Source organism: Oncorhynchus tshawytscha, linkage group LG17, assembly GCF_018296145.1.
Source record: "Oncorhynchus tshawytscha isolate Ot180627B linkage group LG17, Otsh_v2.0, whole genome shotgun sequence".
In the NCBI taxonomy this organism is placed as follows: Eukaryota; Metazoa; Chordata; class Actinopteri; order Salmoniformes; family Salmonidae; genus Oncorhynchus; species Oncorhynchus tshawytscha.
The window spans coordinates 13,022,539-13,040,057 of record NC_056445.1 but is presented as its reverse complement, the minus strand read 5'-3'; the positions used below and the strand labels follow the sequence as shown (position 1 = coordinate 13,040,057).

The following is a 17,519-nucleotide window of genomic DNA, read 5'->3' as shown; positions in this document are numbered from 1 at the left end:
CAGTCACTAGTTATTTAGCTAAACAGACCCTGCATAGACAGACAGCAGACATGGGTTCAAATAGTATTTGTTTTCATTAAAATACTTAATCATTGATTGAGCTTGCTTGGCGCAATGGAATTGTCACGGAGATGCAAAACTCTGTCCATTTGATTCTCCAGACAGAAAGAAGTATTGGAAAGAAAACCGATACTATTTGAACCCAGGTCTTTCGGACAGTAACAAACTACAATGCAGCTTTAAGAAATGCTTCACTTCTAAGGCATGTTTTGTAACCTTTATCTTCATTTTCCTCTCTTATCCTCCCTGCTGACACACTAACACACACAGGGGCCATTGATCATGAGGCAGAGGCTGTATGATCTGGGAGCCTGGCTGTGTGGGTCGACAGCACTTCTCAGAGAGGTCATACTCCGGTTTACTCCTAGGGATTTCTGCTAGCAAGAGGTAACAGAGAGAGAGAGAGGGTGGGGGGTGGAAAGGAGGGGAAGGTGGAGCCATACAGATGGCAGGAGAGATAAAGACCTGGGGGAAATAGAGAAGCATCATTAAGGCGAGAGAGGAACAAAGAGATCTATAGAAAAGGAAAACGTGAGAGTGAAAAGTGACAAAGAGAGTGATTGCCTATAGAAAGACTGTATGATCTAAGCATGATTTGTATGAGTCACTCTTCAGTTCTTTTGATGTCATCCACTCCTACAGGAGTCAATTGCCCTGCAATTCACAGACCTATTCACTGGGCCTGCCTCTGACGCACTTGGAAATGCTTGAAATGCGCAAACACACTTTAATGCTGGAAAGCCTTGACTGGAGACAAGCGTTGAAGTTGGAGACTTTCCAGGTTCAGCTAAGAAGAGTGTAATTTAATATCTGTTAATATCCCTCATTCTCTCACAGATGCTTGAATTAACTCGTGATAATCCGTGTTGGCTTGGAAGGTCACGCACGTTTCACCAGCCCACAGAAACATAATTTAACAAGCACCCGGGCATGCGTCTTATAAAGGAATGTAAAGCCGCAATGGAGATTAATCCTGTCAAATGGGCTGTGAAGACAATTATCCACTTTGAAGATAATAACGTATAAATATCGGTCTAGCAATTCACTATAAATAGGTTTTTAATGTTGATCTATACTGAGTGTACAAACCATTAGGAACACCTGCTCTTTCCGTGACATAGACTGAGCAGGGGAGGAGACAGGTTAAAGAAGGATTTTTAAGCCTTGAGACACTTTAGACTTGGGCAAGACAAAAGATTTAAGTGCCTTTGAAAGGGATATGGTAGTAGGTGCCAGGCGCACCGGTTTAAGGGTGTCAAGAACTGCAGCGCTGCTGTTTCCCGTGTGCATCAAGAATGGTCAAACCAACGGACATCCAGCCAACTTAACACAGCTGTGCGAAGCATTGGAGTCGTCCCTGCGGGATGCGGTCGACACCTTGTAAAAGGTCGACACCTTGTAAAAGGGGGTGCAGGATGGTGTTCCTAATGTTTTGCACACTCCGTGTGTTGTTAAGAATGTATGTGTCGTTGTGTGTAAGTAAACAGCAGCCGTTGTTGTCCTATTTGTGGCCTTTGTGTTTTTGAACACCAAGCTGAACTGATGTGCGCCTGTGAAGTAACCTTGCCCCTACGTTCACATGCCTTAAGTCACGTTCACATACCCCCTGTCCTGTCTGACCAGTCCTGCAACGTCCCTGCATGCGAGCGTCATGCACATGGTCCAAACATGTCACAGACTCCGACGGACTTACAGGCTGACCTGTTTATATGGCGGGTTGGAGAGGAGAGGTGGCGATTACAGTAGATTAGAGGAATGGGCTAAGCGAAAATGTAGGATAATATTTGTCAAGCTTCAGGGAATGATAACTGGCAGGAGAGGGGAGAGTGGATTGTCATACCTTATCTGTTACCAGAGCTGAAATCAGCGGTGTACCCTCATGTTCAAGGTGTTTGTTCCTGTGAGGTGGGGACCTTAAACCCAGCTTTCTATCTCCCAGACAGACCGATACAGATATTCTCTCGACCCCTCTCCACGCTCCAGAGATCACAGAATACAGGCTCAGAGATCACAGAATACAGGCCACTGCTCAGAGACAATACTGATCTGAATACAACTCTAGATGTATCAACTCTGCAAATAGGAAGAGTTATAGGCGAACCTAGCTTATTTTTTGTTACTGTTGTTGTAAGCATTACAATCTTTTATGGTGCTGGGTAGTTTATCCTGGGGGTCCTTGAACTTTCCTGCATTTGGTATTGGCCTTCCACTGGACTGGGACATGCACTTTGAGGCCATTTAGTTTGTCAGGCAAAGTTGTCAGGTGATTTAAAGTGGCCTGACTTGGAGGAATATATCAGATGTGAGACGGAGTGAGTAATTGGTTTGATTTATGGGGCCTGCCTCTTGTTGCCTTCTCTCTCGCTCTCTCTCTCTCTCTCTCTCTCTCTCTCTCTCTCTCTCTCTCTCTCTCTCTCTCTCTCTCTCTCCTCTTTCTCTCTCTCTCTCCTCTTTCTCTAACGGCAGGGTTTGGCTCTAACAGAGATGGGCTCTCATTGTGGTTGGAGTTTAAACTGGCGAACCGATAGAGCTAGACAGGCTTGGCCATTAGGCAGCTTATTCGCAGAGCAATCAGTGTCGTGCACACAGCTGCAACCGCGTCGCCTCTTAAACCCGCCCATTAATCCCACAGAAGTTGAGTCCCAGCCTCATTTGTGTAGTCTTGTCGCATTTCTCATGTCCTCCTGCATTTCTCTGTCCCCCCCCCACCCCCAGGCCAAAGGCTCCAGAGCAGGCTCCATCAGAGGAGAGCGACCGAGTGAAGAAGGAGCGCCCGATGAGCACCATGAGCCAGGCTTCTAACTACACAGGAGGGTCAGACTACAGCACCTACCCTGGCAGCAGCCCCGCCACACGGGTAAGAGCTCCACGTCGGCCTGTACACCCTACCCCTAACAGACCACTAGACCCATGCCCTAAGCACGAGTATAGATCTGAGAGGGTTAGAAGTTGGTGGTTCCTAAAGAGCACATGGATGCCATTGTAATGGATGTCATGCAATTCTGGTTCATGTACAAGGACCGGGTTGGATTAATGTACTGTAACAAGAGTGACTTGGCTAATAGGGGCCTGTGAGAGGGGAGACAGAGGTCCCAGTTCTGGGATTTTGAGAGGTGTCTTGTGGGGTCAGTGCTCGCTCCCATTTTCTCCATTAGTTCAATGTTATGAGAGCCGTATTAGTCCACAGAGAGTATCAGAACAGGGACTCTACATTAGATAATATATGCTGGATTATCCCAGCCCTGTCACAGCTTCACAGTTCATAAATGCTTAATAGACTGGTGTATAAATATGCATGCTTTGATCAAATGAAAAGCATGCTTTCATGAATTAATGATGTTTTACTTCTGCTTACACTGACCAAAGGTATTGCTTGGTGGCATGTATTTATTAATGAGCTGTAATTATTGATGAGTTACCATAGAGCACCACGGTGGAGGTGTCATAATACCCATAAAATCTAGCGGTCAAATGGCCCCCCCCCCAACCACCCCCACCCCCAAAAAAGAAATGTCATGCTAATTAGCGGCTAATGTGGCTATCATAAAGAACTACAAATACCATGATGCTCTGGATTGGAACCATTTCCCTGTTTGATTGCTAGATTTTATGGTTATTATGACATACTCTGGAACTCTATTGTGGGTCGAGCTACTGTAGCGCTATGCTCTGCTGCTGTAGGGGTGGATAGACGGTTCTGCAATGCTGTAAATGAGTCTCTCTCTTGCTCTCTCACTCTCTCTGTCTCTCTCTGTATCTATCTCTCTCTTTCTCTCCCTCTCTCAGTAAAGATTGTCTTGTAGAATGGGCTAGTTTAATGATGTGAATACTGTATCTCTTCCTTCTGTTGCTTTTTAACTTTATTTGTTTATGAACACCAAAGAGCCAAATGCATGTTAACGGGCTTCACCTATATTTACTGCTGAAGGAGGATATTTTGAATGAATTTGTAACTCTCCTCCTCTAATTATGCAACTTCAGAAATGTATTTGTGTATATATACTGAATGACAAATAGAAACGCAACATGAAACAATTTCAACGATTTTACTGAGTTTACAGTTCATATAAGGAAATCAAGTCAAACTGAAATAAATTTGTTCGGCACTAATCTTTTGATTTCACCTGACTGGGCAGGGGTGGACCATGGGTGGGTCTGGGAGGGCATAGGCACGTCCACTGGGGAGTCAGGCCCAGCCAGTCAGAATGACTTTTTCTCCACGAAAGGGCTTTATTACAGACAGAAATACTCTTCAATTTCATCAGCTGTCCGGGTGGCTGGTCTCAGACGTCCCGCAGGTGAAGACGCTGGATGTGGAGGTCCTGGGCTGGCGTGATTACACGTGGTCTGCTGTTCAGGCCGGTTGGATGTACTGCCAAATTCTCTAAAACGACGTTGGAGTCGGTTTATGGTAGAGAAATGAACATTAACTTCTCTGGCAACAGCTCCGGTGGACATTCCAGCTGTCAAAATGCCAATTGCACGCTCCCTTAAAACTTGAGACATCTGTGGCATTGTGTTGTGTGACAAAACTGCACATTTTAGAGTGGCCTTTTATTGTCCCCAGCTATACAGTCTATGGCTATAAACAAACAAATTAGAAGTTTTGGAATGGCCTAGTCAAAGTCCTGACCTAATCCCAATTAAATTGTTGTGGCAGGACATGAAACAAGCAGTTCATCGTTGAAAACCCAAGGATAACATTCAGTATCAAAAATAAAGAAAATCAGAAAGGGGGCAAATACCTTTTTCACGGTGCTGTATATAAATGTTTTTACATACCGTATACTGACAGTTTATCTATTTACATTTTCAGCCTTCAAGGTCTTACAAAAAGGTCCACAACTTTGGCAAGAGGTCCAACTCTATTAAGAGGAACCCCAATGCCCCGGCGGTCAAGAGCAACTGGCTTTACAAACAGGTATTGGAAAGTTTGTACATCATTTGTAGTTCCCAGAATAGAAGAACTTGACGAAATGACTTCTTCATTGCAATTGACTCTCAAAATAGTCCAGAGAATTGCAGAACCTGAGCGGATCAAATGGCTGATTGCAGTATGCATGAGGATGAGTTGGTGTTGGTGGAAGTGTGCAGCCTACACAGGCTTCCTCAGTGGGTTGAGGAGAGAGTCTGTGTGGCAGGGCTTTGAGGGGATAGCCACCTGCACACACACATGCAATTCGAAAACTGATATAATTGTTATTTTTCTTCATCAAATTACACACAATAACCCATAATGACAAAAGCAAAAACAAGTTTAGACAAAATATCACATTTACATAAGTATTCAGACCATTCGCTCAGTACTTTGTCGAAACACCTTTGGCAGCGATTACAGCATCGAGTCATCTTGGGTATGACTCTACAAGCTTGGCACATCTGTACTTGGGTGTCTTCTCTGCAGATGCTCTGGATGGGGAGCGTTGCTGCACAGCTATTTTCAGGTCTCTCCAGAGATGTTCGATTGGGTTCAATCCGCGCTCTGGTTGGGCCACTATAGAACATTCAGAGACTTGTCCCAAAGCCACTCCTGCAGTGTCTTGGCTGTGTGCTTAGGGTCATTGTCCTGTTGGAAGGTGAACCTTCGCCCCAGTCTGAGGTCCTGAGCGCTCTGGAGCAGGTTTTCATCAAGGATCTCTCTGTACTTTGCTCCGTTCATCTTTGCCTCGATCCTGACTGGTCTCCCAGTCCCTGCCGCGGAAAAACATCCCCACAGCATGATGCTGCCACCACCATGCTTCACCGTAGGGATAGTGCCAGGTTTCTTCCATAAGTGAAGCTTGGCATTCAGGCCAAAGAGTTCAATCTTGATTTCATCAGGCCAGAGAATCTTGTTTCTCATGGTCTGAGAGTCTTTAGGTGCCTTATGGCAAACTCCACGCGAGCTGTCATGTACCTTTTTACTGAGGAGTGGCTTCTGTCTAGCCCCTCTACCATAAAGGCCTGATTGGTGGAGTGCTGCAGAGATGCTTGTCCTTCTGGAAGGTTCTCCCATCTCCACAGAGGAACTCTGGAGCTCTGTGAATGACCATCAGGTTCTTGGTCACCTCCCTAACCAAGGCCCTTCTCCCCCGATTGATCAGTTTGGCCAAGCTTCCATGTTTTGGTACCCTTCCCCAGATCTGTGCCTCAATCCTGTCTCAGAGCTCTGCGGACATTTCCTTTGACCTCATGGCTTGGTTTTTGCTCTGACATGCACTGTCAACTCTGGGACCTTATATAGACAGGTGTGTGCCTTTCCAAATTATTTCCAATAAATTGAATTTACCACAGGTGGACAATCAAGTTGTAGAAACAGCTCAAGATGATCAATCGAAACAGGGTCTACCTGAGCTCAATGTAGAGTCTCTACTTATGTAAATAAGGTATTTCGGTTGTTTTATTTCACTTTGTCATTGTGGGTTATTGTGTGTAGATTGATGAGGATTTTTATAGAATAAGGCTGTAATGTAACAAAGAGGAAAAAGTCAAGGGGTCTGAATACTTTCCGAAGGGACTGTATACACACACACACACACAGACACAGACACTCAAAGGGAACTTGACAATGTCATAGGGGTTTATCCAGGCTTATCACAACCGGCCAGGATTGGGAGTCCCATAGGGGGGGCGCACAATTGGCCCAGCGTCGTCCGGGTTTGGCCGGTGTAGGCCGTCATTGTAAATAAGAATTTGGTCTTAACTGATGTCTGGGTAGGTTCCTTGTTCCTTGTCAATCATTGGCTTATTGGGGAAATCAGCAATCGGACAATATCTTCTTTAAGTAAATCAATCAAACCTTTATTAATGCAATTGCAGACAGAAGTTGACAACGGAAACACAACACCTGTGTTTCAGACTAAGTTCTGCACCCCACCTAAGGGCCCAGCTGATTTTATACATGTGATCACTACCTGGTGGTATGATCACCTACGTCAATGTATGTATGCAGCAATATGCTGAGGTTACCTTATAAGGTAACCTGAATTCATTAGCATTGTCTACTGTCACACAAGATCAACATGTCAAAACCAGACAATGGTTACTTCTCTTTATCTAGTTTCGGTCTGACTCAGACCTAGTCTGCAAGCACAGTCTCACGACAACCAGGGCTTAACCACAAAGACTAATATAGATGGCTTGTGCAATGTATAGTGGCAGAGTTTTTAGACACATAGCAACTGTATCTTATTATAAGGCCTGCAGCAAAACATATGAATCTTAAGGTCCCCTTAATCAATAATGGGGGAGGGTCTTTGGGACCCTAACCCCTTCACTGACTTGCCTAGTAAAGGTTAAATGTGTAACATCAGACTCACACACACACACGCCAAGCTATCTATTTACCAGGGACATCCTCATTCATATTCAGAAAGAGATTTGGGGGCGGGGGGTGACCTCATCTCTTGTTATCTGGCAATTGTATTCAGTCTAAATGTTGATGCATCATTTTGTCATTCTCATTTACATAGTCTGAGTCTTTTGTTTTAGTTAGTACTGATACGTTGGCCTGGTCCCTCAAGCAAAGTGACAACCATTCTTGATTGGATGTAGCTTTCTCTCTGTCTCAATTAATCAGGTCACTTTACAGACTTGCTCGACCAACCTTGTGGTGGCTCAGCTATTTTGCTCATTATCTTTCAACCTGTACAATGCAACTTGAGCATTTCCTCTCCCTCACCAAGCTCTGGCTGTGGGTCAATTTGTCAATGTGTCTCAACCCCCTAGCACACACAGCACACAAACAGACCCACACTCACTCACAACGATCAACATTAGCATCACTCAGGTTCCAACCAGAGTTGAGCTGTTGTCAATAACCTTTCTCCTATATATGCTTCCCTCTCTACCATGCTGAATTACCCTTTCAAAGCTGCATTGATTCTCTCTCGAAAGACTTGCCTTTTCTCCTTCTCAAACCTGACAACCAAAGTCTTCTCTTAAAGGGGACATATTTTATTTATGATGGCAAGGCTTTGTACTCCTACTCATGCATCAAAAGAAGCTGAAAATGAAAACAAGAAAAACACAAAACAGTCTTTAGATTATTTATGTTATGAATAAAGAAAGGCAATGTTAGAAGAGAAGCCATTATTGTTTTAGAGAAAAGATTGGAGCTTATTATCTAGACTAAAGGCAACTAAAGTGCACACACACACAGCTATAAAAACATAAATGGGAAACTTGTCTGGTAGTTATTAAAAATATAAATTTAAATAGGGCCAATTAGCTTCAGTGGGAGGAGATAGCTGTGGTTAATGAAACTGTCTGGGATCAGAGGGAGTGTGTACGTTGCTTCCTGAACTCTGTGACAGAGTTAGCCACTCCGAGCTGGAGGGACAGCAGGGTGTGCAGGATTTGGTTCTAGCCTAGCTATACTTACGCATCTAATTCAGCAAATCAAGGTAGGTCTAGATGGAAAACAAGCGCAGCCTATAGGTATCCAGGACCAGTATTGAGGAACCCCGCTCCATGCACTAGATCTGATAGCGGATGCTTGAATAGATGGAAGCAATTTGCCATTTATTGTCGAAAGGCTCACCTAGCTTATCAGAGGGCAAGGAAGCGCTTCTACAACATGTTTTGCTCTGTCTCAGTATCTGATTGGATTCTCCCATCTTCTGTTACCCTGTAGGACAGCACAGGGATGAAGCTATGGAAGAAGAGGTGGTTTGTGCTGTCTGACATGTGCCTGTTTTACTACAGAGGTGAGACACACACACACACACACACACACACTCAAAACGCAACACACGGTCAAAGTTTGAGTATAGGACATCCACCAGGTACATCATAGCTAGCAGTAAAAGGCAAACGTATTTGCTGCAGACGTAGACATAACACAATTCTCCCAGGTTTCAGAGAGTTTAATTTCCATAAATTGTTCAATTAAATGGTCCCGGAGTGCAATCAGCCAGCTCTTTCCTGACATGCCCAGGGGGGAATTTCCTGTTTATTGGCAAACCAAGAGACGAGAGAAGAGTTCTTAAAAGAGGGTTGACGTGCTATGCTTTCTGATAACAACATCTAGCTCTCTCACGCGCTCTTATCGTCTTCACTCACTTCATTTGAACTTAAGTGCCGTCTGTCGATGAGTTTTCAGGGGTAAGGTTTTGACTAGGAATTGTGTCTATCTGAAGGCAGGAAGGAAAGAGGTTGTTGGGGGAATATGAATATGACCATGTCTGATTGACTGATGGTTCTGCTCTGGTCAGGATCTCTGTCGCCACAGAATGATCAAATCAAATCTATTCATATCATCACATAGCTTAAAGGTTAAGGTCACCTTGCTTCGTCTTTGTAGAATCTAGTGAAACGCCCATTTTTAAATCAAGTCAAATGTTATTGTTCACATGTGCCGAATACAACAGGTGCTGTAGACTTGACAGTGCAATGCTTAATTACAAGCCCATTCCCAACAGTGCAGTTAAAAAAAGAAGACACATATTTGCTAAATAAAAAAGGAAATAGTAACACAATAAAAATATAACAGGGCTATATAGAAGGACTACCGGTACCGAGTCAATGTGCAGGGGTACGAGGTAGGTCATTGAGCTAATACAGTATGTACATATGGGTAGAGGTGCTGCTTTCAGGAGGAGGAGGTGCTGCGTTCTCATTTCATCTTCTCGATCTCTCTCCCTCTCCTCTCAGTTTAATAATGCAGCAGTAGAGAGAGAGAGCGGGGCAGACGCAGGGATGGAGAGCTGCGGGGAATTCTGCTGTACTTGCCTGTTTAAAGTAAACCCTGAAGCTGGGTTTGGGCTCTGTTGGTTTTGCTGCAGTCATGCTGCACTCTACAGATGGTGTGTTACAACACCGTGTAGGCATTATATCCAACCCAGCTTTACGTAACACTCTGAGAAGCAAGAGGGATTGATTCCATCATTGTTTACTTGTCTCTCTTTGATGCTATGCTATCACACCCCAGTTAGTGTGTTTGTTTACCAAGTTGCACTGTTAGGATTCAATTTGACTGCGAAATTATAGATGTTTGGCAAAGCTGCCCGAGGAGAAACGGGTTTGTTGCTCCATCTGGTTTGGGTACCCTACTGTGTAACATGCTGTAAGCCCAGGATTTGGGGGTTCTTAGTGAAGAAAGAAAGTGAACATCCCGCCATGCTCTGATAAACTCCAGACTAAATGGTCCTATCTGAGACGGTTAACACACCCAGACTGAGGATAATGCGTCAGAACTTCGCAGGCACCTTTTATGTTTCCGGTACATCCAGTGTCCACTGTCCTGTTAGAATGCTGATAGTTCCCCTCCTCTGATCTCTCCTGACTTTTCTCCGCCAGATGGACCATAATGCACTATTCCACAGCCTGCATCGACATTGTAAACCATATATGACGATTCTTCTCGTCCTCTGTCCTGCAGATGAGAAGGAGGAGGGCATCCTGGGAAGTATCCTGCTGCCCAGCTTCCACATCTCCATGCTGTCTGTCGACGACCACGTCAGCAGGAAATACGCCTTCAAGGTCAGTACTGTACACACAGACACAGCCATATAAAGGACGCTACGCTTCCGCGAGTGGACGGTCTAGGTGGTTGCAATGCGGAGCCCGAAAAATAACTTTGGAAAAATGTTTAGGGGGGGTACTTGTTTACTTGTTACTGAAGGCAAATCTATAATCCGTAACTCCTTGTCCGTCGGGCTGGATTGTATAATGTATGGATATCTGTATAGACAGCGGTAGGTTATGCGGAAGCACGTCTTCCCGCTGTATACCACAGCAGAGTTATTGCTTTTGTACTCAGTTTTTGTAGTGCTATGTATCAACAGCCATTGTCAGACAATCCCGTAGGGGTAGGAAGCTATGGTGAGCATCAACTGGTCACTCGCGTCGCGATATCGTGGAGGATTTGAATAGTTCAGCTTTAGTCCCACCCTGTTCAGATCCCTCGCCCATGCTCACATCGCTCAACGGTCCCTCGCTCACTCTGCTTCTCTCTCTTTCCTTCCATTGAAACTGAATGGCTTCCGATGTTTCACCGCGCAATGCTGCTTTCTAGTGTATGAAACACTAACACACACACTTCTCTGCGCTTTTGGTCTTTCCTTTCAGAGAATCTCTGAAAATGTGTTTGTATATGGAGAGCTCTTTGTGCGTAGATCCATGATAAAGTCAATAGATTTTCTAGTCTCAATGGGCAAGAGGGTGATTGGAGCAAGATGGGCAGAGAGAGAACATGAAGGAAAGTATATACTGATAGAATGCTATATCGAACTTCTGAGCATGTTATCCTCACATACTGTTTCACACAAGTCATCACAGTCAACACCGGTTCACTCTGACACATTGACACCGTCTATAACACAGTAACAAACCCATCCGTTCTCTACTCCCCCACATCCCCTACTGTCTGTCCTCTCCTCTGATGTGTGTTAGTGCGCATCCCAAATGGCACCCTATTCCCTATATAGTACACTTGCCCTGATCTAAACTAGTGTACTATACAGTGCCTTGCAAAAGTATTCATCCCCCTTGGCATTTTTCCTATTTTGTTGCATTACAACCTGTAATTTGAATGGGTTTTTATTTGGATTTCATGTAATGGACATACACAAAATAGTCCAAATTAGTGAAGTAAAATTTTCAAAATAACTTGTTTCAATACATTTCTACAAATTAAAAACGGAAAAGTGGTGCGTGCATTCACCCCCTTTGCTATGAAGCCCCTAAATAAGATATGGTGCAACCAATTACCTTCAGAAGTCACAGAATTAGTTAAATAATGTCCACCTGTGTGCAATCTAAGTTTCACATGATCTGTCACATTATCTCAGTATACAGTGGGGAGAACAAGTATTTGATACACTGCCGATTTTGCAGGTTTTCCTACTTACAAAGCATGCAGAGGTCTGTAACGGAGCACCATTAAATCCATTATTACAAAATGGAAAGAATATGGCACCACAACAAACCTACCAAGAGAGGGCCGCCCACCAAAACTCACGGACCAGGCAAGGAGGGCATTAACTAGAGGCAACAAAGAGACCAAAGATAACCCTGAAGGAGCTGCAAAGCTCCACAGTGGAGATTGGAGTATCTGTCCATAGACCCACTTTAAGACGTGCACTCCATAGAGCTGAGCTTTACGGGAAGAGTGGCCAGAAAAAAGCCATTGCTTATTGGAAAAAATAAGCAAACACGTTTGGTGTTCGCCAAAAAGCATGTGGGAGACTCCCCAAACATATGGAAGAAGGTACTCTGGTTAGATGAGACTAAAATTGAGCTTTTTGGCCATCAAGGAAAACGCTATGTCTGGCGCAAACCCAACACCTCGCATCACCCCGAGAACACCATCCCCACAGTGAAGCATGGTGGTGGCAGGTTCATGCTGTGGATATGTTTTTCATCGGCAGGGACTGGGAAACTGGTCATAATTGAAGGAATGATGGGTGACGCTAAAAACAGGAAATTCTTTAGAGGAAACATGTTTCAGTCTTCCAGAGATTTGAGACTGGGATGGAGGTTCATCATCCAGCAGAACAGTGACCCTAAGCATACTACTAAAGCAACACTTGAGTGTTTTAAGGGGGAACATTTAAATGTCTTGGAATGGCCTAGTCAAAGCCCAGACCTCAATCCAATTGAGAATCTGTGGTATGACTTAAAGATCTCTGTACACCAGCGGAACCCATCCAACTTGAAGAAGCTGGAGCAGTTTTGCCTTGAAGAATGGGAAAAAAATCCCAGTGGCTAGATAGGCCAAGCTTATAGAGACATACCCCAAGAGACTTGCAGCAGTAAAAGGTGGCTCTACAAAGTATTGACTTTGGGGGGAATGAATAGTTATGCATGCTCAAGTTAATTTTTTTTGGTCTTATTTCTTGTTTGTTTCACAATAAAACATATTCTGCATTTTCAAGGTGGTAGACATGTTGTGTAAATCAAAAGATACAAACAGAAAATACATTTTAATTCCAGGTTGTAAGGCAACAAAATAGGAAAAATGCCCAGGGAGGTGACTACTTTCGCAAGCCACTGTATAGGGAATAGGGTGCCAATTGGGACGCTGACTTCTTGTCAGTCTCTGCCTCTGCAGCAGGAAACGAGAGTAACACTCAGCTTGGAGTGTTTTCCTGTTGCTCATATTTATGGTCCTAAGCCTAAGCAGGTAATTAAAGTTAGCTACACAGCCTTGGAGTGGTAGGGATGCACACATACATTCACGCTCAATCACACATGCGTGTGTGCACAGACAGTCTGATGAACACGTGCACACCTCTTCCAAAGAAGGTGATGTAAACATTCCCTGCGGTCTTGCCAAGGTTACCCACTTACCTTCCTCACGCTCCTCTGTCTTACAAACTCTCCCTCTCCCGCCCTCACTCTCTCCCTGCTAGGCGACCCACTCCAACATGAGGACATACTACTTCTGCACAGACACGGCCAAAGACATGGAGTCCTGGATGAAAGTGATGACGGACGCAGCCCTGGTCCACACAGAACCAATCAGAAGGTGGGTAAACCCAGATAGAACAGCCCACTAACCCAAATCACTCCTATAGCAGCTAGCCAGCCTTGATTGCCTGACCTTTGGCAATGAAAGCTACCACCTGAACCGTGCAATCTACCAACAGTGATTGCATTTGTTTTGTAAGCAAATGGACAGCCGTGAGAGACTGCAGCATTTCTTGCAGAAGCGAGAAATCACATCGATTTAGAAGACAATTACCAGATGTTGTGTTGAAGATGCATAGCTGGGAACAAGAAGCTATAGTTTTAGGGCTATTCACCACAGCAATGGTATCCACCCTCACTGCCTCCAGTCAAATTTGATTTCTTCTGTTGGTGTCAGAGGCAATAAAATCGAAGTGTCAGTTCTTCTTGCTTCTGCACTTCACACTCGATACAACAAAATACTTTAAGTGCTGTTGGTAATTGCAGTGTTTTAGCCGTGTGAGCTGTTCGTGAAGGCTTATCGACATGGGCATACAGCGCTTTATACTCTGGAGAGACTCCGATAGACAGTGACACCTACTCTTCACTGTCCTGGAAGCACAGCACACCAGCAGTCCTAGCTTCATCATTGTGGAGTGATGCAGGCCGTGTCTGGAGGTTTGTTTGTATGTCTGCACACTGCAAGTATTTCAGCACTGCTCTCATCTTAAAGTCTGGCAATAGAAATTGGACACACTGCCATTACTGTACCTTTACCTCACTGAGAAATACTAGAAAAATCCCAGGTAGAAATACATTATGTACTGGAGCATTAGATTAGCAGTCCCAAGTGGCTGCCACTGTGACTTGTTCCTGGTAAAGGACTGTGGCTAGCCTTGAGCTATTTCCCTCTGGAGTACCAGACCTGTTAATGGCCTTTCTGTAACAGACTGAAAGATTGCAGCTGTGAATGGCTGCTCAGTCAAAGTAGCCATGTCTCACTGTGCCCTCAGAGTGCTGAGGGCAGGCCGTGATGTTTTAAAAACCACTCACTTCCTCTGCTCCTCTCTGGTCCCCCGAGGCAGACAGGCATATAGTCAGGCAGGTTGGAGGAGGGGAGACGTAGCAGTAGAGCCCAACGCCTGACACCCACACAGCAGGAGTCCATTGTTGGAATGTGAAAATATGTTTTTCTGTGAACCTGCCTAGTAATGACTTGTTGATATATATTTATCTTCATATTTTTATCATTCATCTGTCTTTTTTTCTTTCTCTTACTGTTTCCAATCCCTGTTCTCTTCCTCCATTTCTCTCGTCCATCACTCTCTCTCCCCCTACTCTCTCTCTTCCAGACTGGATAAGTTGAAGGTGGACCGCTGCTGTCCCCAAGAGGTGAACAACATCCTGAACCACAACCGGGTTCTGACCCGACCAGAGATCCAGAACAACGAGAGGAACCTTGAGCCGCGCCAGCCCTCCATTACCCGCAGCATGGACCGCGCAGACGGGGACAGGAAGCACAAAGACCCAGAGAAACACACCCTCCAGAGAGAGCGGGAACGCTACACGCTGCAGAGAGACGGAGAGAGATACTCCCTTCAGAAAGACGGGGTGAGCTACACGCTGCAGAGAGACGGAGAGAGGTACCTGTTGCAGAAAGACGGCGAGCGGTACGCCCTGCAAAAAGACGGGGAGCGGTATTCCTTGCAGAAAGACGGAGGCGAACGATATTCTGTGCCTAAAGATGTTCAGATGGAGAAATACGCACCTCAGAAAGACGGGGAGAAGTACTTGGTACAGAAAGATGGAGAGAGATATGTACTGCAAAAAGAAGGAGAGAGATACACCCTCCAGAAAGATGGACAGAAATGCAACCTCCAGAGAGGGGTAGAAAGACAAACGTCTATGACTGAGAAAGATCGGTCAGATCGTTATGGGACCCTTGATGAAAGGCAGAAATATAAAACCCTACGAGAAGGGAGTAAGTGTGGTACCCTGCGGGATGGAGAGAAGCATGGGACGCTCGATAAGTATGGTACCCTTAGGGAAGTGGATAAGTATGGAACCCTCCGTGAAGGGAACAAGTATGGATTCCAGAGGGATGGCAGTGCTGAGAGGCCTCTGACTAAAATCAACAGCATCAAACTCCAACCAGCCCAGGCAGCAGCCATCGCAGCAGCAGTTACAGCCTCCCGCCAGGTACAGGTCTCCCAGCACATGGCCCCACATCAGGTCAACGGCTCTGGGGAGCGGGCTGGGGACCAAAGCCCAGGGGAGGTGATAGGTACCCTGGCCAGAGGAGCAAGGAAGGCCCATGACCCGCCTCAGAACCAGACCCAGAACCAGCAGGCCCAGGAGCCAGAGAAGAGTCTGACCAGAACCAACTCCATGAGGCAGCTGGAGAACTGGGTTAGGACCCAGAGGACACAAGAGGATGACGATACTAGGAGGTATGGGGGTGGTGTGTCTTTCTGCCTGCGCGCCCGCGTGTTTTGGGGTGGTGTGTGTTGGGGTTGATTGTGCTTCTGTCTGTCTGTATCTCTGTCTGTTTCTTTATTGGTCTGTACGTACTAGAGGTGGACCGATTATGATTTTTCAACAACGATACCAATTATTGGGGGACCAAAAAAAAGCAGATACCGATTAATCGGATGATTTTATTTATTTATTTGTAATCATGACATTTACAACAATACTGAATGAACACTTATTTTACCTTAATATAATACATCAATAAAATCAATTTAGCCTCAAATAAATAATGAAACATGTTCAATTTGGTTTAAATAATGTAAAAACAAAGTGTTGGAGAAGAAAGTAAAAGTGTAATATGTGCCATGTAAGAAAGCGAACGTTTAAGTTCCTTGCTCAGAACATGAGAACATATGAAAGCTGGTGGTTCCTTTTAACATGAGTCTTCAATATTCCCAGGTAAGAAGCTTTAGGTTGAGGTTATTATAGGAATTATAGGACTATTTCTCTCTATACCATTTGTATTTGCTCATACCAAGATGGCATAGCGGTCAAACGTCCTTTGTCCTCATCTTGTCGTGTCCCGTGTATATATATATATTTACATCTTTCTTCGCATATCTTTTATATATATTATTTTCCAAAAACTAAATTTCAAAACACTCTCCTGCAACCCTCCTCACCAATTAAAAAAAAAAGAAAGTATTATTTACCTCGAATCTGAAATACACAATAGAAGCTAACCAGAAGCTAACCAGAAGCTAGCCAGAAGCTAACCAGAAGCTAGCCAGAAGCTAGCCAGTTTACTGGCTAACGTTCGTATTCAGCTAACCACGGTTTGTGGTCATCAGCTATCCTTCAGCTCGAAAAGCTATCACCAGTTTTGTACAACGCGACTCAGACCAGAACATACCGGACCTATTTTTCTCTCCATATCCCCGGATTTCAACCGCAAGCTCTGGACATTTACACCTAGATCTCGCAGCTAGCTAGCTGCTATCCATGTGACTATTGGCTTACGTCGATCCCGGAGCAAACATCAATTATTCCGGAGCTAGCCAGCTGAAGAGTTCCATCAGCCACTCCTGGGCTAAAATCACCTATCCGGACCCGTTTTACTGCCGATGCGAAGCCCCACCGGGCCTTCACGACTGGACTACGTTATCTGCCTGAGGGAGTTATCCAACTGACCCCTCCGTCGCGATGTTACCTGAACGCCCATCTGCGGCTAATCGTTAGCTGTCTTATCAGCTGCTATCTGAATAGGTCTATCGGACAATTTCTTTCTTGGGTCACAAAACTATATCTATTTTGCCAATTGGATTGATCCCCTCTACCACACGGAACCCCACTAATCTACCGACGGAAACGCATGAGGTGGCTAAAAACAGACCTCCATCCTATGCTAGCTTGCTACTAATGGCCTGGCTAGCTGTCTGAATCGCCGTTACCCCAACCAACCTCACTACTCACTGGACCCTTATGATCACTCAACTAAGTATCCCTCTCCTTAATGTCAATATCCCTTGTCCACTGCTGTTCTGGTTAGTGTTTATTGGCTTATTTCACTGTAGAGCCTCTAGCCCTGCTCATTATACCTTATCCAACCTTTCAGT

The 17,519-nt window shown here is 44.9% G+C and overlaps 1 protein-coding gene across 1 annotated transcript in view; it reads left to right on the top strand.

The window, feature by feature from the left end:
- LOC112236830 (pleckstrin homology domain-containing family A member 5) overlaps positions 1-17,519 on the top strand; it is a 199,263-nt gene that overhangs the window by 137,506 nt on the left and 44,238 nt on the right. Inside the window, 6 exon segments of the mRNA XM_042300200.1 lie at positions 2,776-2,917; positions 4,877-4,981; positions 8,675-8,747; positions 10,421-10,521; positions 13,395-13,510; positions 14,784-15,881. Of these exon segments, the coding sequence (XP_042156134.1) occupies positions 2,776-2,917; positions 4,877-4,981; positions 8,675-8,747; positions 10,421-10,521; positions 13,395-13,510; positions 14,784-15,881 (1,635 nt within the window).